The 24572-nt window shown below is 39.8% G+C and overlaps 1 protein-coding gene across 4 annotated transcripts in view; it reads left to right on the forward strand.

Moving 5' to 3' along the window:
* Positions 1-1965: 1965 nt before the first annotated feature.
* arhgef28a (Rho guanine nucleotide exchange factor (GEF) 28a) overlaps positions 1966-24572 on the forward strand; it is a 127751-nt gene continuing 105144 nt past the window's right edge. For all 4 annotated transcript variants that reach the window (XM_034192392.1, XM_034192394.1, XM_034192393.1 and 1 more), the window contains exons 1-2: positions 1966-2090; positions 10467-10522. In XM_034192392.1, coding sequence (XP_034048283.1) covers positions 10478-10522 — 45 coding nt within the window. In that variant the 5' untranslated portion in view covers positions 1966-2090; positions 10467-10477. The remainder of the gene's footprint in view (positions 2091-10466; positions 10523-24572) is intronic.

Here is a 24572-nt window from a genome sequence, read left to right on the forward strand (position 1 = left end):
GGTGTTTCTGTTTGAAAAGGTCAAAATCATTGAGGTTGAAGGTCTAATTTTGGTTTATCTCTCTGTTTGCTCCCCTACTCCTCTCATGTCCTTCAAATGTGGATGATGGTCAACCCCAGAACTGACCTTGAAGGGTTTATTTAAGCAAAGGTCAAACTTATTGGGATCCAAGGTCAACATTATGATTTCTCAAAACTTGGCCGACATACTGTATATACAGAAGGTAAGTTCAAACTTACCAAAGGTCGGTTATCATAAGGAGATCAATTTGATCAAAGGTAAAAATTTAATAAAATTTCACTCCAATTTGCACCAAATGTGGGACACACATAAAAGTAGGTTCTGGAAGTGCCTAGGCAAGATCAGATTTACCTAAGGTAAATGGATGTTTGCCAGCAGTTTCACAGACAAAATATCAAGAAGGCTCCAGGACCTGATGGTGTCTCTCCCTCATGTGTGAGAGCCTGTACTGACCAGTTGACCCCCATCTTCACCTGGATTTTCAACAGATCTCTGGAGCTGTGCGTGGTCCCCTCCTGCTTTAAACGCTCCACTATTATCCCAGTCGCCTCCAAAACAGGACTAAATGACTACAGGCCCATCACCCTGACATCTGTAGTCATGAAGTCTTTTGAATGGGTGGTGCTGAGCCACCTGAAGAACATCACAGGACCCCTGCTGGATCCCCTGTAGTTTGCCTACCGAGCAAATTGAAACAAACAGTTGAGGATGCAGTCAACATGGGACTGCATTACATCTTGCAGCACCTGGTCTCTGCAGGATCCTGTTTGTGGACTTGAGCTCAGTGTTCAACACAATCATCCCCAACATTCTTTACCAAAATCTCTCCAACCTCTCTGTGCCAGCTCCCACCTGTCAGTCGATCTCCAACTTCATGACTGACAGGACACAACAGGTGAAGTTGGCGAGCATCACATCCAGCGCATGGACAATCATAGCGCCCCACAGGGGTGTTTGCTCTCCCCACTGCTCTTCTACCTCTATACAAACGACTGCATCTCAGGGGACCCCGCTGTTAAACTCCTTAAGTTTGTGGACAACAACACCATCACTGGTCTCATTCACGATGGTGATGAGGCAGGTGGAACAGTTGGTCCTCTGGTGTGGTCAGAACAACCTGGAGCTGAACCCGGTCAAGACTGTGAAGATGACAGTAGATGTCAGGAGAAACCCCTATCACTCCCCGCTCCTCTCAACACTGTGTCTACTGTGGACACTTTCCAGTTCCTGGAATCCACCATCTCCCAAGATCTGAAGTGGATCTCCCACATAGACTCCATCAGGAAAAAGGCACAGCAGAGGATGTACTTCCTCAGACCGCTCAGGAAGTTCACCCTGCACCAGGAACTGCTCATCATCTTTTACACATCCATCATCCAGTCTGTCCTGAGGGAAGCCACCAAGATGTCCATGACAATTCTGAAGGAATTATCAGCTTCTGTGGCTGTGATTGGAGATGCTGCACGTCTTATTTCTGTCGCACCAGCAGTCAAAACTTCAGAGTAGGGTGGAGCATAGAAAAAAAAACAAAAACAAAAAAACAACAGATTAAATCTAGGCTTGTGTCTCCCTGGCAAACTTTAGATGAAACTTCACATCTTTTTATGAAAATCCTTCTCTGTTCCAAGTTGTATTATTGGTGATGGCCACAGACAAAATGTTGCACCAGGCAGTTTTGAACATTTTGGTGGCTCCCTTCACCAGGTGGCTTCCTGCACTCGGACTCATGTTTTTTTTTTTTTGAGAACCAGCCACTCAAAACAGCTTTACCCCACAGTTTATGATTGATATAAATCAAGTTTTTTAAAATTATTATCGATGTCCTTCCATGTTTTTTTTTTTCTTGTCGTCGTGCTCGTGCAGCCCGGCGTGCGCGTGAGGAGGCTGGACGGAGCAGGAGGCAGCGACACCTGCAAACTACCGCCCACAAACACCACAAACACACACACACACACACACACACGGCCGAGCGTCCGTTGAAGCCAAAAACATTCAGCAACTTTTACCGCGGAAAGGAAGCAAACGTGGATTTTTGTGTTGAGGACAGACGGCTAACCAGACGACAGCAGGTAATGGCAGCTTGTTAGCAAAGAGAACTTCTTCAAATTACGTGATGAAAAACACGTTATGATTATTATTATTATTATTATTATTATTATATTAAAAAAAAAGACTGGACAGCGACAGTCTTGTTATCGCAACAGACGATATAAATTCTTCATTTGAAAGACGAAAATAGTGGTGCGTTCACGTGTAAAACGTAAAAACGGATCGTCACTTTGCGTCTCTTAGTGAAACTCATTTCATTCTCCATTCTGTTGCCATCTTTACTGTTTATCAAATTGCATTTTTTTCTCCCCTGCTGCATTTATTTACATTTTATATGCAGTTGTTTTATTTCCCAGTGAAATTATTAGGGGAGACCAGGACTGTTGTAACGCGTTCTACAGCACAACTGCTGATAAAAAAAAAAAAAAAAAAAAAAAGTTCCAGTGCCCCATTAAAATAAATAAATAAAATTCCACAACATATATTGAGAGACAGAGAGGAAGACAGACAATTCTGCTTTGGTTACATTCATACAAAATCTTTCTGCAGGGTTGCGTTGATGTGTGATCATGTTATTTGAGTTCACTGTGAAACCATCAGAAGATAACCGTTTATTTGTTTGATTTCGGAAATTTCGGAAAAGATTTCCCCCACTGCGTACCCAGCTCCACCATTTTTCACTCTCTTTATCTGTGCAGCTAAATTCATAGGACACCCCCCCCCCCCCCCCCCCACTGAGTCATGTGAAGGTATGATCGTGTTATTGGAATGTAAGAGCATAACCACTGTAAAAATAAAAAAAATGAACAGTTTACATCTCTGATTTGGGTCATTTCTATTCAGAACTGGTCTGTCACTCTCACCGACAACCACACATCCACTAAACATCCAGCAGGTGGCACACATGTTAGTGCACTGTTAGGTAGGTAAAACAAACATGGTTTTTCAGTTGATCTGGTGCATTAAGGTTCACCATATGTGAAGGAGTTTGTCCTCAATATATAACCTTTCAATCCGGTGAGTTGCAAGATGTTGACATTGATTGTTTTTGAGTTACCTGATAAACACACGGAAGGGGATGGACTCATTTATCTAAATATACACTCACTGCACTCTGGAGGGTATTCATTATACAAATAATGAATGTTTATGAGTTCAGTGGTATGAATATTTAATGAGGTGAAAGCTGGAACATACCATTCAATGAGGTGAAGCCGAGTTGAATGGTTTGTTCCAGGTTTCACCTCATTAAATATTTGTTCCATTGAAAGAATATGAAAATATTCATTATTTGTTTTATATAACAGCTAAAATAGATCCTTGTCATTTAATATTTTATTAATTTGTAAACAACAGAAAAAGGACTTACATTTTGGTGTTCCACTGCTGCTAAAGTCCAAATTGTGACGTGTCGTCTGGTGATGCAGTGCACTGACTTTAGACTTCAATAAAAAAAAAAGACTGTTCCTCAGTCCAGCCAAAAATCACATCAGCTTTTCATCTGAACAGCTCTTCATGCATACAAACGGCTTACAGCGGAGTGGATTTTGTGTGTATGTGTGTGTTACAAGAATAAGCAGCGTCAGTTGGCTCAGTCAAATCATCGTCTTGATAGAATCATCCCCCGCGCACACATGCAACCAGGTCGGGGCTTGTGCACACGTGTACTACCAAAAAAAACTGTATACATCCTCAGTGCAATAAAAAAAAAATCACATCAGAAATTAGTCCAGCTTTTCATTCTGACTTCCTGCTAACATCCTCCAGACAGTGCAGTGGATTTGTTTTGTGTGTGCATTGTGTGTGTGTGTGTGTGTGCGCGCGCGCGCGTGTGCAGAGTGCAATGGTACCAAACATATGGAACCAAATTTGCACTCTAAATGGAACCAAACTGCACTGTAAATGCAATGCAACACAAATGGGACAAATAATCCATGTCATGTGACATTCAAAGCACCAATCAAGTGACAAGGATCCATTCAGCCATTATATAATTGTAAATAAAAGATTATCTTCCTATCTGAATAAATTCAGCCTTGGTAGATCTCTAGACTACAGTGAATGTTCTTTATTTTAATTTTGCACTCTAGAATCAGCTTTACTCATGTTTAATTGTGCCCCACCAAACATTTATGTCCCTGCTAAGTGTCCATGGCCCACACTTTGAAAAACCACTTTCTTGTACTAACACTGATGTGCAATATAGCAGTCTACATCTGAGCAGTGTTGAAAATCCATTCAAAATGTATCTTCAGTATGAAAAAATGACTTTTTATTGCAAATCTGCTTGCAGAAACAAGCTAACAAAAGTGCACATGTCATATAGTTCATAGCTCGATGGCTTGTCATGTGTGAGAAATGAAATTATTCAATCATGCATCACCTAAAAAACCAAAGGACAACAGGATCAGCATGTTCACATCTTAAAATATTTGTGTCACATGCACAGATGCCAAAATGAGTTTCCCAAATGCTTCTGACAGCATGCGTTCTCTCATTACGTCTAATCTCTTTTCTCACGCTCTGTTCAGCATACGTGGCCGTCATCCAGGGCAGGTTTCTTATTCGCACAAACCTCGGACATGTCGGAGTCTAAAGTCAGGCGGAGCACAACAAAAACTCAGCAAAGACGAGAAAATCTTTCTCCCATCTACAAATTTGACACCCGTCCTTTACTACTGTGATATTTTATTCTCTTTTGAATGAATTTTGTGGATTTTTTAAAAGGTACTTACCCCGGTCGATCTTGATCTTTTCTATGTGTGGCTTCAGAATTTGTCAGCAATCGTAAGTATAGATTTATAGCCACATTTTAACCCAATGAGGTGCATGCTGCACGCATAATTAACTCTGTTTTTTTTTCTGATTGTGGTGGTGTAGACCCACATATGAGCAGGATTTCAAAACAAACACACGCCCAGCCCAGGCCTGTGGCATCGTGTTCTCCTATTGATAAGCTGTCCCATGGACACATTATTACAAACACGCAAAGGTAATAGCGATATTATTGTTTGACAAACCCTAAGGACATCATTCAGTGTGTAATAATGGGACTGGACCTGCTGTTTAGACACTGAATCTTTGTTGTAGTTTTTCTGCTGTGTCATTTTACAGGCTTATTTTCTAGCATATAATAATCTTGGTTTCAGCCTAAATTCACTGGTCACGGTCACCTGGAGCTACTAGAATCTTAAAAGAAACCAGCTCTCTGCCACAGCCAGGTGAAGCGGAACATCCCCTTGGTCTTCTCCAGCCAGTGAGGCACCTGCCTATTGGATCATACACAGAGAAATGCGCCACATGGCCTAAATGTGGGAGCTGATGTGCCCTCACCATGCAAGAGATATCTAATAGTCTACTTCAGCCACTGGTTAGCAACCAAGTCTCACAGCAAGTACTGAAACCCTGAAGACTTGGACCTTTGATCTTCTGCAAACATCCTGCAGATGTATGGACTATGGTCAATCTGCTGTCTGTTTATTATCCCATTTTCATTTATAGAAAGTAGTGCCAGAGGATGTAGTTAACACACCCATCTGCCAGTGGATGCAAACTGACCAGACTTGACACATGGGATGGTCCCATTGGGGGGAAACAAACACCATAGCAACAAGGATCTGATTTGCATATTAATTAGGCTGCAGTGTTGCGATAGTCCCATAGAGACTATATTACCTGAGGTAGGCACACAAAATTGTGACACAGCCTGCAACTAATTCCAAAACACCTGATGGTACCACATGACCTTATGATTTATGTCATGAGGTCATCTAGTGAAGAATTTCATTCCAAGCTGTTTGTACAATTTGCTGGTTCATGACTTTATGGTTGTATCTGGAACACAACTGCAAACTGGAAAATGATTTTGCTGATTGCATTTTTTTAACATGGAAACAGTGGTTTAGTAATGTTGAAAGCAACCCAACGCAGATGTTTTGATGCAGCCTGAAACATTTGAGGCCATTTATTTAGTAGCTGTAGACCAATTTAAAGCTCTAATTCTAAGAAGGAAAAGTTTGAGAGGAAATATTTCTGGACATTTTAATTGCTATACACAAATTATTCACATTTACTTCTTTAAAACTGGGTGACTCAGTCTGTCTTTCCTCTTTGTTAAAAATTAAACACCCAGTTTGTACTTTTTCCTGCGGTAAGCACCAAAAGTTGAAATTTTCCAACTCAGTGGTACAACTTTGCTGTGCTCACAGCCAGAAGTGGGACAATTTTTCCGTCAACCTCTTACTGAAAACAATGAAACATTTATTATCTTCTTCTTATAGAGAGCATGTGAATGCAGCATGACCTTTTACTTTGAACAAATTAGGCCACAAGCAAAATTAATAATTGGCAAATTGATATCATTGGTTTTAATTGGGTTTTTAGATCAATTAGTACCCAAAATATGGCAACGTTTTTATTTATTTACAGTTCAGGCAAACATACTTTTCTGCCACTTGCCCAAACTATCATGTGTCTAGCTCCATGTGGATTTTTTTCAATATACTGTAGCTTGACACAGTGCCCTCCAAAAGTATTGGAATACTTGGCATTTCAGACATTTTAATTTGTTTGTGTCATTTCAAATACAAAAAATAAAAAATTCTAAAATTATCTTCCTTAAACTCAAACTGAAAGCAAATCTCTACAACTTGATATAAATGAATTAACACCTGAGGTAAGACTGCTGTTTATAACAGCCTGTTTATAATAACATCACCTGAAATATATGTTGTAAGTAATAAAATATATAATGTAATGTAATAAAATGCACATTAACAAGTAGTGGTGTAACGGGCGATACTTTCAGGGATTTTCCGTGGACTAATTGGAAAGTTTACATCATACTATGAAATACAGATTTATTGTCGGCAAAAAATAAATACATAAATTAATAAATATGAAGTAATAATTGCATAAATCTTGCTGCCATTATGTGTTCACATGATTTGAAGTATGTTAAAACACTGCGGGATCCCAACATGGAAAGAATCCCTCAGGAATATCAGGAGCTGAGAATGGTGTCTGCGCTGTGTTATCCCAGTGCCTCCCTGAAAAAACCCCACTTGACGTAAAAGTAAAACCGTGATCCGATCAAAACCATGAATTTTGTGATCTGTTGTACCCCTAATAACATGCAGTTTTGAGGCTCCCAGAAACACACTTGAATAAATGTATGTATTTATTTATTTGTTGCTACCCATGTAATAACAATTTTTTGAAAACACGATTGATCGCACACGACCCAGCAGTCAAAGATGTGTGGAGCACTCAGGGGCTTGAATATGAACAATCATTAAAAATGACTAAAGCTGGACATACACCTGGAGATTTGAGTCCCATTTAAAGCCAAATTCTGAGCCACACAACACTCCCCCCATCCAATTTTTCAAATTCAGATTTCAATTTTGTCATGTGTTTTGTCATGCAGTGTACAGGGGATAATGAGAGGAGATTAACTCCATCGGCACTCAGATGGTCAGAATTTCGGACAACCTTGAGAGTATTGCACAGTTGAAGCAGAGCCATGACCCGATTAGTCTTTTTTCTTCTGACGCTGCATGAAGGGAAAAAAGAACTGAAAACACGGCTACACAGCATTTGGATTGGACAGAAGTGAGGGAGTCTAGGGGTGAAAGTAAGATTTGGTTCTTACCTCGACTGCTCTTTTCTGACTTTGATATTCTTAAATTCTGTGCAAGTCCTTGAGTGCATGATGTATGATGTTAGGCACGTAACATAATTTATGGCAAAACATTTATTGTCAGGTAAAGTGCAAATATCATTTTTTGGGGGGAAATAACATTGGAACAACCGACCGCAACAGAACAACTTCAACATTATTGAACAATGCAATAATCTATTTTTTATGAAAATAACAGAGAAAGGGAAAATGCTCTGCCCCCTGCTGGTGGCACAGAGTAATGCTAGTGCAGGATTTTGATTGCTTCTGGGGTCCTGCAGCCAGCGCACTAAAATCTACTTCTTCAACACATCACGGGCGGCACATTCTGTTTCTGATTTTCACGTATTCATCAAATTTGCCCTTACTTTGGATAAATTTGCATGAAAATGAAAAGGTCGGGTGTTGTGTGCAGGGGTGAAAGTTGCTCTTCTGAGGCATAGAGGATGACAGGTGTCACAGTCTCAGTGCTCCCCCAGTCTGAGTGATCCCATTTACAAGTGCATATGGTGTACCGCTGCATTCCAGCTGCAGAAGACTGTACATTTCTTCCTCGTATGGTTTACCGCTGGGTTCCGGCCTACTTTCACCCCAGGCTGGTTGACCTGTAGCAGCAGCATGCAAGCCTCTTCAGTGGGTCCTCTGTAGCCTATCATGACAGAAATGCTGGAGAAAAAAGTTAATGATTTTGTTCAGATTACCTGAAGTTTTATATCTTGTAAATTAGTGTGTCCTGTGAAATTTCTACACAGTTCAGGGGGCACAACATGTTTATTTCACATGTACAGTGAGTAAAATAAGTATCTGAACACCCTGCGGTTTTGCAAGTTCTCCCACTTAGAAATCATGGAGGGGTCTGAAATTTTCATCTTCGGTGCATGTCCACTGTGAGAGACATAATCTAAAAAAAAAAAAAATCTGGAAATCACAGTGTATGATTTTTTTTTTATAATTTATTTGTATGTTACTGCTGCAAATAAGTATTTGAACACCTACCAACCAGCAAGAATTCTGGCTCACACAGACCTGTTAATTTTTCTTTAAGAAGCCCTCTTATTCTGCACTCTTTACCTGTATTAATTGCACCTGTTTGAACTTGTTACCTGTATAAAAGACACCTGTTCACACACTCAATCAGTCACACTCCAACCTGTCCACCATAGCCAAGACCAAAGAGCTGTCTAAGGACACCAGGGACAAAACTGTAGACCTGCACAAGGCTGGGATGGACTACAGGACAACAGGCAAGCAGCTTGGTAGAAGACAAAAACTGTTATGATTATTTATTAGAAAGTGGAAGAAACACAAGATGACTCAATCTCCCTCGGTCTGGGATTCCATGCAAGATCTCACTTTGTGGGGTAAGGATGATTCTGAGAAAGCTCAGATCTACACAGGAGGACCTGGTCAATGACCTGAAGAGAGCTGGGACCACAGTCACAAAGATTACATTAGTAACACATGATGCTGTCATGGTTTAAAATCCTGCAGGGCAGCAAGGTCCCCCTGCTCAAGTCAGCACATGTCCAGGCCCGTTTGAAGTTCACCAGTGACCATCTGGATGATCCAGAGGAGGCATGGGAGAAGGTCATGTGGTCGGATGAGACCAGACTAGAGTTTTTTGGAATCAACTCCACTTACCATGTTTAGAGGATGATAACCCCAAGAAAACCATCCCAACCATGAAGCATGGGGGTGGAAACATCATACTCTGGGGGTGCTCTTCTGCAAAGGGGACAGGACGACTGCACCATATTGAAGGGAGGATGGATGGGGTCATGTATTGCGAGAGTTTGGTAAACAACCTCCTTCCCTCAGTAAGAACATTGAAGATGGGTCGCGGCTGGGTCTTCCAGCATGACAATGACCCCAAACACACAGCCAGGGCAACTAAGGAGGGGCTCCGTAAGAAGTATTTCAAGGTCCTGGAGTGGCCTGGCCAGTCTCCAGACTTGAACTCAATACAAAATCTTTGAAGGGAGCTGAAACTCCAAACCTGAAAGATATGGAGAAGATCTGTATGGAGGAGTGGACCAAAATCCCTGCTGCAGTGTGTGCAAACCTGGTGAAAAACTACAGGAAACGTTTGACCTCTGTAATTGCAAACAAAGGCTACTGTACCAAATATTAACATTGATTTTCACAGGTGTTCAAATACTTATTTGCAGCAGTAACACACAAATAAATTATTAAAAAATCATACATTATGATTTCCGGATTTTTTTTTTTTTTTTTTTAGATTATGTCTCTCACAGTGGACATGCAGCTAAGATGAAAATTTCAGATCCCTCCATGATTTCTAAGTGAGAGAACTTGCAAAATTGCAGGGTGTTCAAATACTTATTTTCCTCACGACCGTCACACCGTAACCGTACAAGCTTTGGTTTTCCATGACGTGATTTACGCTTACATTTAGAGTAGTAATTTAACAAAAAAAATGCTGAAATTGCACAGCATATACCCAGTTTAAAGTCATAAAAAAGTGAATTTGTCCCTTAATCTCAGTGCTCTGCAGTCTTTGAGCAGAGCGGCCGGTGTTGCTGCCAGTTATCGGTTGTATGTGACAGTTTGTTCTGTGCAGCATCACATTGTTCCTCTTGTCTCTGCCACACAGCAGGATGTTCAGTTTGAAGACAAAACTGTCCCGTACTTCACGGACAGCTCATTTCTGTTGTATTCTCCAAACACGGCAGTAACATGACGAATCTCTCCCCAGGTGTCAGTTGGATGGGTGTGAAAATGGAGGAGAGCAGACGAGAGGCGCCTCTATACGTAAGTGTTTGTGCGATTTGCTGTAATCTGTGTGTGTCTGGTGTCTTGGTGGTCTGGTAAAGGGGCAGTTTTGGTATTTTTTTCAGGGAGTGGCTTGTTCATCCGTGAGCTCAGGAGTCTCCCACGTTCATCTTTTTGTCACCTAAACTTGAGTACTTTAATCTGAGCCCCCCTTTTACGGCCTCCTCCAGCCACACCTTTCCTCTTTCAGTCTCTCTGTGTGCAGTTGTGCTCTGGGAGCTTTGTGTCAATATCGCAGGTGAAATCCAAGCCAGGTGGGTATCGGTCCTCAGGGAAACCAGGCCTGCTGACCAAATGGCACTCTGAAAGCATGGCTTCCACAGTCAGCATGGCAGCCAGAAGGAAATCGAGAATATTCCAACTTGTTTTTTGGGGCTGGAAGAACTGCATGTGCACACACTGTGGCCCTAATCTTTCACCCAGGAACACAAGTGTCATCCAAGAGTCGTTTACACTAAGTTCCAACCTCCGGTACTGAAAAATGAAGCCAACACGGAAGTGCCAAATCTTGCAGTACCCTCTATGGCTACTTGAGTCAGAATGTGTCAGTTCCCATAGAAATCCCACATTAAATTCTCTAATTTTACAAAACAAAAAACAAACAAAAAAAACATGGTTTTGTTCTCCAAAGCTTGTTCATGACTAACACAAAACGGAATTGAAAAAAGTAAATTAATGAAACTAAAAACTAAGGAAAAATATAAAAATTTAATAACTTTAATAAATTTAACAACTTACTGTAAGTTGGCTGGTGGACAGCACCAACAAATCAACCTGAACAGGATGATGTTCAGTTTGTACATGGGGCCTAGACTTTAAACATGGTTTGAAATGAAAGCCTAGAATGCTGATAATACATTAAGAAGGATAACAACTCCGTACTTTTATACAAAACACAGTACACGCACGAATCACATTCGAAATGAAAAAAGGAACCTCGCTCACTCCATGTCTGCATCAGGGCACAGTGCAGACAACACAGAATTTTCCATTTAATCAGAGTGTACAGTTTTTATCTTACCTTTGAAAATGCTGCAGGCGGCACATCTTGGTGTGGAATCTTTCATTCATTTACCAGTTTGTATGTGAGGACCCTCTCAGAAGCACCTAAAGTGTATGGCGCATGGACTGATGGTGGTCAGTAAAGACATTCTGCAATATTGAGAATGAATTTTCACACATGGCAGTGAATGCAACAAGTGTTAATCCAAGTGTCATTGCAGTCACAATACTTGGCATGTCTTCTATATGATATTTTGGTTGGAGTTTTTGTGATAGCCACTGCCTACTGTGTCTGCTCATGTGCTTTGTGGGTGCAAATTAATTTCTTAAACAGAAAACCTCTCACTTCTGAGTGCATCCTTTGAATAGCAATGCTGGGATGACATTAAAGGGGGTGGGGTTGTATCGTGTTGTGTCTAAAACACACCCTTGATTAGATAGTTGACTGAAACCAGTAGGGATGAGCGAATACACTACTATCTGTATTTGTATCTGTTCAACCATCTAAATGATCTGTATCCATATCTGTACTCGTAGTGCGGGGCCTAAACCGGAAGTGGGTGTAGTTTAACCCGGAATGGGTGGGGCTTAAATGAGTACATTATTTTAAGTCTGAAATTGATATGGATTGATCAGAAGTTGCTATATTTATTGTTTATTTGAAAACTATTTACAGAACAGCCTCAAAATTGAGTTTCAAATCAATATTTTTGATCACAAAAGTAAGAGAACTATTTACAGAACAAGTTTTTTATGAACTCAGAACAGGAATATTCTTAAGTGTATGAATGAATATTTACAGAACAGCCTCAGACTTGAGATTCAATGTTTTTGGTCACAATAGTAAAGGAACTATTTTACAGAACAAGTTTTTTATAACTCAGAACACGAATGTTCTTAAGTGTATGAATGAATAACAGAACAGCCTCAGAATTGACATTCAGTGTTGTAGGAAATTATGAACTACTAAGTATGCATGAACAACAGTTGTCATACTTAACACAAATTTCTTTTTTTTTTAATTTTATGATCAAACTTGTTTTTTCCAATTATTTATTTATTTTTACTACCTAACGTTCATGGCATTTTTTTCACACAAAGTTAAACAATATTGATTAAGGTGTGTGTGTCTGTGTGTGCATGTGTGTGTGACTGTGTGAGAGGTTGATAGAGAGGTTGTTAAACTGACCAATTTTATTTTTATGAACTGCGGTGAGAAAGTGTCAGATACTGCATGCAGCCATATTCAATAAAAATATTAATATAGTCTGCTTTGTGTGTTCAGCTATATGTGTGTAAGTGGTCTGTTTAGACTGTTTATTTTTTAATGATCTGTGTGAACTTGGTGATTCATGCAAACATTCAGTGATGGCAAACAGGGAAATAATATGTCAGCCTTGTTCACTGTATTCTCAAAAGCACCGCGTTCAGTACGAGCAAAGTTTTCCAACTGACTTTATATCACCAGCCAAACTCAGAGCAAACAAACGGTAAAAAAAAAAAAACCCCGACCAGAGTGAAGGCAGTGACTGACGCGGCACAAGCCGTTTTCAGCTCTGTGTTGTCAAATGCAAAGCGTACGATACAAAACAAGTTCACCAAATAACTTTAAATATCATACAAACCGAAAACGTGGCGAGCTGAAGAAAACTTAAGGAGTACTGAGAGAGCAACGTGAGGTAGAATCAAGCCAAGCAGAGAGAGAGATGTGGCGTAGACCATGTGCAAGCAATTCTTAAGTCCCATGGCCTCCAACATGCTCTAAACCCCAAGTCTAACATGTCTAATATGCATTTAAAATGTGATATTTTTCAATTTATTTTCATTTATATAGTACCAAATCACAACAAAGTTGCCACAAGGTGTTTCACACAAGTAAGGTCTAACCTTACCAACCCCTAGAAATGACCGGAAGGTAGCCTGGGCAGCCTGACTACCTTCAGGAAGTCCAGCCCACCATGCTACAAGTCCTTTCTGTATGAGTATGACATTGGTGGGACAGGCCCAGCCAAAATCGCAAAAGTAGCCCCAACTCCCCTGCTAATGCCAGCAGCATGTGAGCCACCTTAACCCCCAGGAAGACACACCTGGCAGTGCTCCTCTGATTGCTAGGAGAGCCCACAGTAAACAATTCAACACTGCAGGCGGGAATCCAGTGGAATCTCTACCACTCCGCACCCCCCAGTGGTTCATGGGAGCCCTGCCAGGGATCAGACAGGAGAGGCAGGGAGACAATGCAACCAGTTAAACCATCCAGCTCCCATCCAACCAGCATAACCCCCATACAGGCAAACAGAACCTTGCTCACAGACGTATGTGCCCAACACTGACCGCCAGACAGCGCAGCCCTGACATCAGTGTTATACCCTGCAAGAATAACAGCGGCACATAGAAGCGATCCAAGCCCAGCTCTTATCCACGTTGCCCAGTGGGACACAAGCATTACCCATCGTTTCAAACCAGTAGCCCCAGTCTGATAACGCACCTGTGGTGTGGTGCCTGGTCAAGAACAAACAAAGAGGGGCCATGCTGCAGACCCTGGGGGCACCCTCATTCCTACCAGTAAATTACTTTAAATATTCTAATCAGTTTTCTGTTCATGTTGTTAAGTTAACTGAGTAACTGATTAATTGTTTCAGCATTGAAATGCAGATTTTGTGTTGGAAGCACATTGGTGTGCAGATACATTTACTGCTGCCACCATCTGATGTCCTCTCTGTTGTATCATATCCACCATCTCACCAACTCTCTTGCTCCTGTTCTCAGTATATGTTTCTATGCTTGGATGGGCCAGTCGCTGAAGTGTTGCCAGATTATTTTTTTTTTCAGTAAGCAGAGTGTCTGCTTGTTCTGCTGTGTCACCACATTCAGAGGGGCGAGGGGGCTTGTTGAAAAATCTAAACCTGTCTTGCTACAGAGCCTGATTGAGGACCAATGTTAAACCCAGCTATGTGAATCATTACAGGCCCTTACACTTACACATTAAAAGGAAGTGCAGTCTCCACCCACGAAGGTCACAACTCGACATGAGCAGCTCTCACTGCTGAATGAGATCCAGATTTCAATGCTGGGCTTTGTGAAGCCGAGCTGCAGCACGCTGCTGTGATATAAAGCCCGTTATTGTAACACGCCTAGTAAAGTTTTATTGCAGACCTCCACGCATACAACAGTGTCAGGCTAAACCACGAACTGCAGGTCTGCTCGGTGGATAAATGGGTGCATTTAGGTGCAGGCAACGAGATCAGGACTTTGTGTTTTAGATTTTCTTAACTGGATCCCACATAAACAGAGAAGAGTGCGTGGCCATGATTTGGACCAGCTTGAATGTGGGAAATCCAAATCGATAATAAAATGTGTTTTTGTATTTTGCTTGATTGTAGCTCTTATCTCGACACATTTCCAAGTTTTTGCAAATGGACATTGATTAGTGATAACCGTACTGCACTGTTTATCCAATAACCAGTACAGTGTGAGAGTGCTGCTTATCAAGGTGCTGTTTGTTATCTTTAATGTGAGGTAGATGTGTTTACTATGCTTTTTACATGTCAAACCAACAGAAACCTTCACCTTGCATTTCTTTTGTTATGCATGATAAAACAGTGAACAAAAAAATCTTTGAAATATGACAGCTCACTCAGATATTACCGTCCTCAAATATTAACATAAAACCAAAGCAGAGTCTCAGTGAGAAGGACACCTGGCAATGCCCAATGGGCCAATTTATCTCTGTTAGTCCCACTAATAGTCTATCTGGTGATGTCCTAGTATTTGAGGGTATGGTCATAGTTAAAAAAAATCATGTTAAAATTATAAAACGATTATTGTATGAAAATGGGCATAAAAAATTATTCTTATTGTTGGTGGTTGTTACATCCAAGTTACTGGTTTTCATGTTCCCCCCCACATACTTTTTGTTCTCCAAATACATTTTGTCTTCCATTATAGGTTGAATTAAAACAAGTAAATTGCATATAAGGGGAAGGGACACAGCTGTAAGTTGATTTTTGGCTGTCAGTCCATCTTATTTTCACCAAAGGTTTTTCAAATCAGTCAGTCACAGTCAGTCAGAGCTGCGTGTCGTCAGAGCGAGCTGCAAAAAGTTTGTACCTGAGTTTTCAGAGGTGGTGTTTGTAGTTGCCATCTGCCACGCCGGTGTTTGCCAACCCGGACAGTGGGAATACCACCTCAACCGGCAACTTAGCCCCGCGACTGGACAGCAACAACGTCCGAGGCCCAACGTGGTGAATTCACTGAGGCCGCGCGCTGCGTCATTAGAGCCGCGCGTCACGAGTGCCGCTTCCCCGAGGCCTCGTGCAGCCACCGCGCATCCATCAGCGCGGAAACACCGAGGCCGCGCGGCACCAGCGCAGTGCAGATCCATCCCGGTGACAAACAACGCAGGCTGTTAACATCGGCGATCGACAAGCTGCTCATAAGCCGACCATGGGGCCTAAGAAGGTTCTGACAGCGGAGGAAGGTGACGATATTAAAAAATCTCTGGACTTTTTATCAGAGGAGATTTCTGTTGTGAAGCAGCAACAGAAATCAATCATGGATCTGGTGGAGGAGGTGAAGGCATTACGGCTCCAGAATGCCGAGAAAGACCGGCATCTGGTGCAGCTGGAAAATAGAGTGGCTGAATTGGAGCAGTACACCAGAATCAACGACGTCATCATCACAGGTCTTCACATCAAACCACGGTCCTACGCACGGGCGGTAACAGATGAGAGCGGAGGGGAGCCCAGTGAACAGGAGGTCAGCTCTGTGGAAAAACAGGTTGCTGATTTCCTCCTATCTAAAGGTATAGAAATGGATTTAAATAACATTGAAGCGTGCCACCCTCTGCCCCGGAGAAATGACGGTGATAAACGAACCGTCATCATGAGATTCATCAACAGAAAACACAAAACAGCACTGTTAAAACAAGGAAGAAAACTGAAAGGGACAAACGTATTCATCAATGAACATCTCACCAAACGGAATGCCGACATCGCCAGGAAAGCACGCTTCTTGAAGAAACAGGGAAAAATCCAGCACACATGGACTTCAAACTGTAAAATATTCATCAAACTGAACGGATCACCAGAACAAGCAAAAGTCATGGCAATAAGGAACATCGAGGAGCTGGACAAATATGAACAATAGTGTTTCTTAAAGCGAGGATCTGGACAGATATGACCAATAAGGTATGAGGACACAAACACATCACAACACCATGACACAGACCAGAGGAACCTATTCATCTACTACCTATTCATCTACATCTGGAGACAAGAAGGATATAACTCAAAGGATTGCTGATCATGGAAAAGTAGAACTGAGAACATTTAAATACACAGACCACAATGTACTGGACTTGGAGCACGATATAGACCCGGACAATAATTTCTTCTCAAATATCAATGACAGTTGTTGCTATTATACAGATGAACAGTTTAATCGGATCATTAAAACGGATAACAAATTATCAATAATCCATTTCAACAGCAGAAGTCTATATGCAAACTTTAACAACATTAAAGAATATTTAAGTCAGTTTAAAAAAATATTTAACATAATTGCTATATCAGAAACATGGATCAATGAAGATAAAGGAATGGATTTTGAACTGGATGGATATGAATTTAATTGTGTAAACAGAAAAAATAAGAGTGGAGGAGGAGTGGCTGTGTATGTGGATAAGAACATGGATTATAAAATAGTAGACAATATGACAACTGTGATTGATAACTTATTAGAATGTATAACTATTGAAATATGTGAAGAAAAAAGCAAAAATGTATTAGTCAGCTGTATATATAGAGCACCAGGATCTAGTATTGAAACATTCACTGACTGTATGGGAAAAATGTTCTCAAAAACTAATCAAAAAACTGTGTTCATTTGTGGTGACTTAAATATTGATCTGCTCAATCCAAATAAGCATAAAATAACAGATGAATTTATCAGTATAATGTACAGTATGAGTTTATATCCAAAAATCACCAGGCCAAGCAGAATTACATCCCATAGTGCCACCTTAATTGATAATATATTCAGCAATGATATTGAGAATAACACTGTGAGTGGATTATTAATCAATGACATTAGTGATCATCTACCAGTTTTCATCGTTTATAATAGAAACCATCGGCGGAATCAGCCAGAGGAGAAAATAAAATACAGGCGAGTGCGGACAGAGGAAAACATGAACACACTAAAGAAGGATTTACAGGAGCAAAACTGGGAAAAGGTATACAGTGAAAGTGATGTTGATAGTGCATATGAAACTTTTTTACAAATATTTACATCATTATATGATAAAAATTGTCCAATTAAACAAGACTACAGAAAACAAAAAATCCAAGCTCGACCATGGATGACGAAAGGGTTACGAAATGCATGTAATAAGAAAAATACACTGTATAGAGAATTCATAAAACTAAAGACTAAAGAGGCAGAAAATAGATATAAGAAATACAAAAATAGATTAACTAATATTATACGGGTATGTAGGAAGGAATATTATAGTAACATATTATATAATAACAAAAACAATATTAAAGGAATATGGGATATATTAAATAGCATTATCAAAAATGGTAATAAAAAACAGAGTTACCCTCAGTATTTCATTGATAATAATGTCAAGAAGGAAAATAAGGATGAGGTAGTCAACGGTTTTAATAATTTTTTTGTAAATATTGGACCAAGCTTGGCAGAAAAAATTCCCGATTCCCAACCTGAGGATTGGGATAATAATCTCATAGAAAGAAATCCCTGTTCAATGTTCCTCACAGCAGTGGATGGAAATGAAATTATAGACATTGTGAATAATTGTAAATATAAAACATCTACCGATTTAAATGAAATTGATATGGTGGTGGTAAAACAGGTCATTGAATGGATTGTAGAACCATTAACATACATCTGTAACTTATCATTTCAAACCGGTAAATTTCCCAATCAAATGAAAATAGCTAAGGTTGTGCCGCTGTATAAGACTGGGGATAGACACCACTTCACAAATTATAGACCTGTTTCTTTGCTTCCACAATTTTCCAAATTATTAGAAAAGTTATTCAATAATAGATTAGACAAATTCATAAATAAACATAAATTACTTACTGATAGTCAATATGGATTCAGAGCACATAGTTCAACATCACTTGCATTAATAGAATCAGTTGAGGAGATTACAAACGCCATAGACCACAAATTACATTCAGTTGGAATATTTATAGACCTTAAAAGGCTTTTGATACAATCAATCATGACATATTAATCAGTAAACTTGAACAGTATGGGATTAGGGGGTTGGTGTTGCACTGGGTGAGAAGCTACTTAAGTAACAGAAAACAGTTTGTGAAGTTGGGGGAATATACATCATCATGCTTGGACAATGCTTGTGGCGTCCCACAGGGGTCAGTATTGGGTCCAAAACTGTTTCTAATTTATATAAATGATATTGTCAATGTTTCCAAAATATTAAAATTAGTATTATTTGCAGATGACACAAGCATTTTTTGTTCAGGGGGGGATTTGCAGGAGTTATTGAGGAGGATCAGTATAGAAATGGGAAAATTGAAAATATGGTTTGACAGAAATAAATTATCATTAAACTTAAGTAAAACAAAATACATGTTATTTGGCTATTGTAATACAGACATACAGGTTCAGTTACAAGTCGAGGGGGTAGATATTGAAAGGGTACATGAAAATAAGTTTCTGGGGGTGATAATAGATGATAAGATAAACTGGAAGACTCATATAAAACATATACAAAGTAAACTGTCAAGAAGCATTTCAGTTCTAAACAAAGCGAAACATATTCTGGACCACAACTCACTCCGCATTCTTTACTGCTCACTGGTTTTACCATATTTACAGTACTGTGCAGAGGTATGGGGTAATACTTATAAAGGTACAACACAATCACTATCAGTAATGCAGAAAAGAGCTATAAGAATTATTCATAATACTGGCTATAGAGATCATACAAATCCACTATTTTTACAATCCAAATTATTAAAATTCACAGACTTGGTTCATTTTCAAACAGTACAAATTGTGTATAAAGCAATAAACAATTTACTTCCAGCAAATATTAAAAATATGTTTTTTAACAGATCAGGGGATTACAGTCTGAGGGGGAAATTTAATTTAAAGCATCAGTGGGCACGAACAACATTAAAAGGTTTCTGTATTTCTGTCTGTGGGGTGAGGATGTGGAACAGATTGGGAGTGGGGCTCAAGCAATGTCCAAGCATGAACCAGTTCAAACAGCGGTACAAAAATATGTTTTTTTCTGGGTATAGGGAGGAGGAAGGGTAATGAGGGTTAGGGTGTTTTTGTTGTTTGCTTCGGCTTGTAAATATATAGTATTTTGTATGTAAGTAGGTATGTGTAGGTGTATATTTATGTTTGTGTATATATACGTGTATATACGTGTATGTGTATATATGTGTATGTTGATGTGTATATGTATGTGTGTGTATATATATGTATATATATATATATTGATATCGGTTTAGGTGTGTAGGAATTTATGTGTATATGTGGCAAAGGGTATTACTGGTTGTGGGGAAGAAGGGGTAGGGATAAATAAGCTGATGCTTCACCCTACCCCTTTTCGGACATGTTGGGTACACAGTAGGAACTTTTTTGTTGTTGTCTTTACTGATCTATCTTGTAATTGTTGTTGTATCAAATGTTCGAAATAAACAGTTTAAAAAAAAAAAAAAAAAAAAAAAAAAAGAAAATACGCACACCGGTAAAGCCCCCAAAATCTTTAATTGACCAAAAGCAACGTTTCGACCCTGAGGTCTTCTTCAAATCAAATCAAATCAATTTTATTTATATAGCACCAAATCACAACAAACAGTTGCCCCAAGGCGCCTTATATTGTAAGGCAAGGCCATACAATAATTACTGAAAAACCCCAACGGTCAAAACGACCCCCTGTGAGCAAGCATTTGGCAACAGTGGGAAGGAAAAACTCCCTTTTAACAGGAAGAAACCTCCAGCAGAACCAGGCTCAGGGAGGGGCAGTCTTCTGGTGGGACTGGTTGGGGCTGAGGGAGAGAACCAGGAAAAAGACATGCTGTGGAGGGGAGCAGAGATCAATCACTAATGATTAAAAGCAGAGTGGTGCATACAGAGCAAAAAGAGAAAGAAACACTCAGTGCATCATGGGAACCCCCCAGCAGTCTAAGTCTATAGCAGCATAACTAAGGGATGGTTCAGGGTCACCTGATCCAGCCCTAACTATAAGCTTTAGCAAAAAGGAAAGTTTTAAGCCTAATCTTAAAAGTAGAGAGGGTGTCTGTCTCCCTGATCTGAATTGGGAGCTGGTTCCACAGGAGAGGAGCCTGAAAGCTGAAGGCTCTGCCTCCCATTGTACTCTTACAAACCCTAGGAACTACAAGTAAGCCTGCAGTCTGAGAGCGAAGCGCTCTATTGGGGTGATATGGTACTATGAGGTCCCTAAGATAAGATGGGACCTGATTATTCAAAACCTTATAAGAAGAAGAAGAATTTTAAATTCTATTCTAGAATTAACAGGAAGCCAATGAAGAGAGGCCAATATGGGCAACTAGTTGTTAGTTGATAGTTGACTGACTCATATGACTGACAACGCAACCAGGAAGTGGGCTTTACTCTCACGAACTGAAATGAAATAATGTGTTGGAACGCATTTAAATGCGTAGTGACAGGCACTTGCATACTCTGACTCTGATCAAACCATACTTACGTCGCATTTCTTAATTATGTTGTTTTATTAATATTAATAATAATTAATATTAATATTTTGAGGGGGTGGCACCTTACTACCCTGTGAGAAACTGTCTAAAAATCCAGCAGCAGCACTAATGGGCCTCAGAACCTGTATAGGATGTATTTCTGCTTCGTGAGTAATCCTGGTGACAATGCAGCCAACCAGCATGGATGAAAACATTACCTCTATGACAGGTGTAATAATCATTTTGCACTAATCCAGTCACATCTGTATCATTATGCAACAAGGAATCCTTACTTTGGGGTCGCCATTCTTTGAAGTGTTTCTGGTACTGTGTCAGTTCTGCTGACAGCCTTTCTGACATTCAGCCTCATTATTAGGGTCTCATTTGCACACCAGATTTAATCAGAGGTATGTGCTTCAGATGAGTATGAGAAAACATCTACTGTGGCTGTCACCCTCAAGACTCCCGTGAGATTTTGAAGTAGTTCAGATGTGCACAGATATGTCACTGTGGGATTATGTGACTGGGAAAAATGTTAACTATTTTCACATTTTTACATTGTGTTGAGTTCATAAAAGAGGCTTGCTTAATGTCACAAGTTTAAATATTAAGTAAAGAGATGTTGGTGCAATGGTCTAAATTGGTGTTTTTCCTTGGTAAGTCCTCTGTTGGTATCAGAGCAAGGCAAAATCACTGAGAAATTATGTTTTTATACATTTTTACAAACTTCAGTGTGAACAAATGTGCGGTTGTACTTTTTTCACCTGACAAAATGAGTATTTGCTGTGTGGCTAATCCCGTGTCATCTTTTCATCGACATGTAAATTGTCCCTAACGGTAAGAGACACAACTATAAATTGATTTTTGGCTGTCATCCTATCTTATTTTCACCAAACATTAACTTCTCAAATTAATAAACAAGCAGCTTTTGTCGCCATCTAGTGGGCAATGGGAACATTTCAAGGCTTCTGCTCCATTTCTTACTTGAATCCCAAAATTCAGTATATAAAAAAAGAGGCATTTATAAATGTCAGAAATGCATAATTTTTTTTGGCAGGTAGAGCGTTCATCTCCCACTATTAATGAATAAAATGTTGATTTTTGAGAGTTTTACAATTCTTGAGTTTAGGACATGGAAAGTTTTGTAGCATGGACGGAAGGACAGCAATTTCTCTTGTGAAAAAGGACTTCTGACATGATTTTGGGTTAACCTTTTCACTCAGAACAAAAGGATTTTAATCAGTCCAGTGTTTAGTTTTAACGTTAAAACCGTCACAGGCTACACAAGTATACAGTGTAAGTGTGCAAGCCAAGCTGAAAACATCCAGAAAAACACTCCTCGTCACCACCGAATGCCATAAAATATTACATATGCTGGGAAGCAGGAAGTGGATCCTTACAGCGTGTTACGTCAGTAAATGTAAAGAACATTTTTAAAACTTTTTTAAGGTTTTACTGTTGACTTATAAAATTGTTCACGGATTGGCACCTTGCTACCTGGCCGATTTGGTGAAACCCTACGTACTGGCCCGGGCTCTGGGTTCACAAGGTGCAGGACTACTTTATGTTCTTAGGGTGAAGAAAAAGTCAGCGGGTTAAAGAGCTTTCTCTTATCATGCCCCTGCTCTGTGGAACAGTCTCCCTGTGTCAGTGAGTTAGTCAGATTCTGTGGACACTTTTAAGTCTCAACTCAAAATGCATTTATTCTTCCATGCCTATGAATAGCATTTTATGGCATTATTTTTATTGTGTTAATTGCTTTTTATTTCTTTATTTTTTATTTTAAATTGTGATTTTTAATATTTTAATTCATTTTAATTTGTTTTTGAATTGTTTTTGTGTGAGGCACCTTGAGACAACGTTGTTGTGAGTCGGCGCGATATAAATTGAATAAATTGAAATTAAACAGATATGAAATGCAGCTACTTAGCATTCTTCTGTAGTGAAGTTTGTTTACAAAGACGTGACGACTGATTGAGATCATTTTGAACGTACGGAAGAGCCATTTGAATTTGATGGCTGTCCATATTTATTTGAACTTGATACGGACAAACAGCTGAACAAGTACATTGTTGTCTTCAGGTAACATGCAGATTTTAGTCTGTTGTTAAAGTCATTAATAGCATGCAATATGCAGTTTGCCACTCATTTTTTTTACAACCTAAATATGAAAGAATTTAAAGAATTAATTGCTATCTTTTTACAGCAGAAAGAGACCATTAGTAATATAAAGAAAACATGTTTCCCCATTATTTCGTTTTCTGAACTTGGGGTAGCACATTACAACATGTACCTCTGGGTATTATATACCAGTAATTACGGTAAATAATAAATAATAAATATCACAGTGGCTTAGTGGTTAGTACTGGTGCCTCACAGCAAGAAGGTCGTGGGATCACTTCCTGCCCTTTCTGTGTGGAGTTTGCATGTTCTCCCCGTGTCTGTGTGGGTTTCCTCTGGTTTGTTCCCGCAATCAAAAACATGTTAATTTAGGGTCTGCTCCTTTCTCTACCCCCTGACCAAGGCAGCGTCTCTACATCTGGAGTTGGTCCCCGAGCGCCGGACTGTAGCTGCTCACTGCTCCTAGTGGTTGTGTCTAATTGTAAAAAGAAACAGAGGACTAATTTTGTTGTCCATATGTACAATGACAATATAGGCTCTATTCTATTCTAAAATCTTGTGTAAGAGAACTATCACTTATTTTGACTGTTGTTCTTGTTTTAAAGTTCCAACTAAACCCTGGATTAATTAAAACAGTCTTTGTTCCAAGTGAAAACTAGAACCCAAAAACATTTAACCACAGGCCTCAGGTTAGAAAATGTTGAGTTTCCCTTTAAGAGAGCGGTCTGCTACTGGAGGTGTTATTGTTGTTGCAGTAGGTAACTTGGTCCCTTGACGTCACCTACGTGTTGCACACAGGAGATCATGGCAAAGAGCTGAAGTGTTGATGACTGCTGGTTTCCTGGCGACCACACGTGATGTTCTCCACTGACTGGGCAACATGTGTGGATTATAAAGCCTTGTTTACTGCTAGTGGTTTGTCATGACATTTGGTGTTATTATTATAACCACTACTATTGTCCACTAATATTTCAGCCATAGTAATCCTACACAGCACAGCTGCCGTTTAGATTTTTACAGTGCATGTGTATATTCCACAATTAAAAAGTTATGACTGACCTGAGACCTGCCCATATGGGACGCATGAGGTGAAACTTCAAGGTGTTGAATATTTTATTGTCACAGGATCAGGTTGTGTCAGAGACATTCTGTCAGAGGCCATAGATCACATCGTTGCAATGTTT

Source organism: Thalassophryne amazonica, chromosome 17 (assembly GCF_902500255.1).
Source record: "Thalassophryne amazonica chromosome 17, fThaAma1.1, whole genome shotgun sequence".
NCBI classification, from domain to species: Eukaryota; Metazoa; Chordata; class Actinopteri; order Batrachoidiformes; family Batrachoididae; genus Thalassophryne; species Thalassophryne amazonica.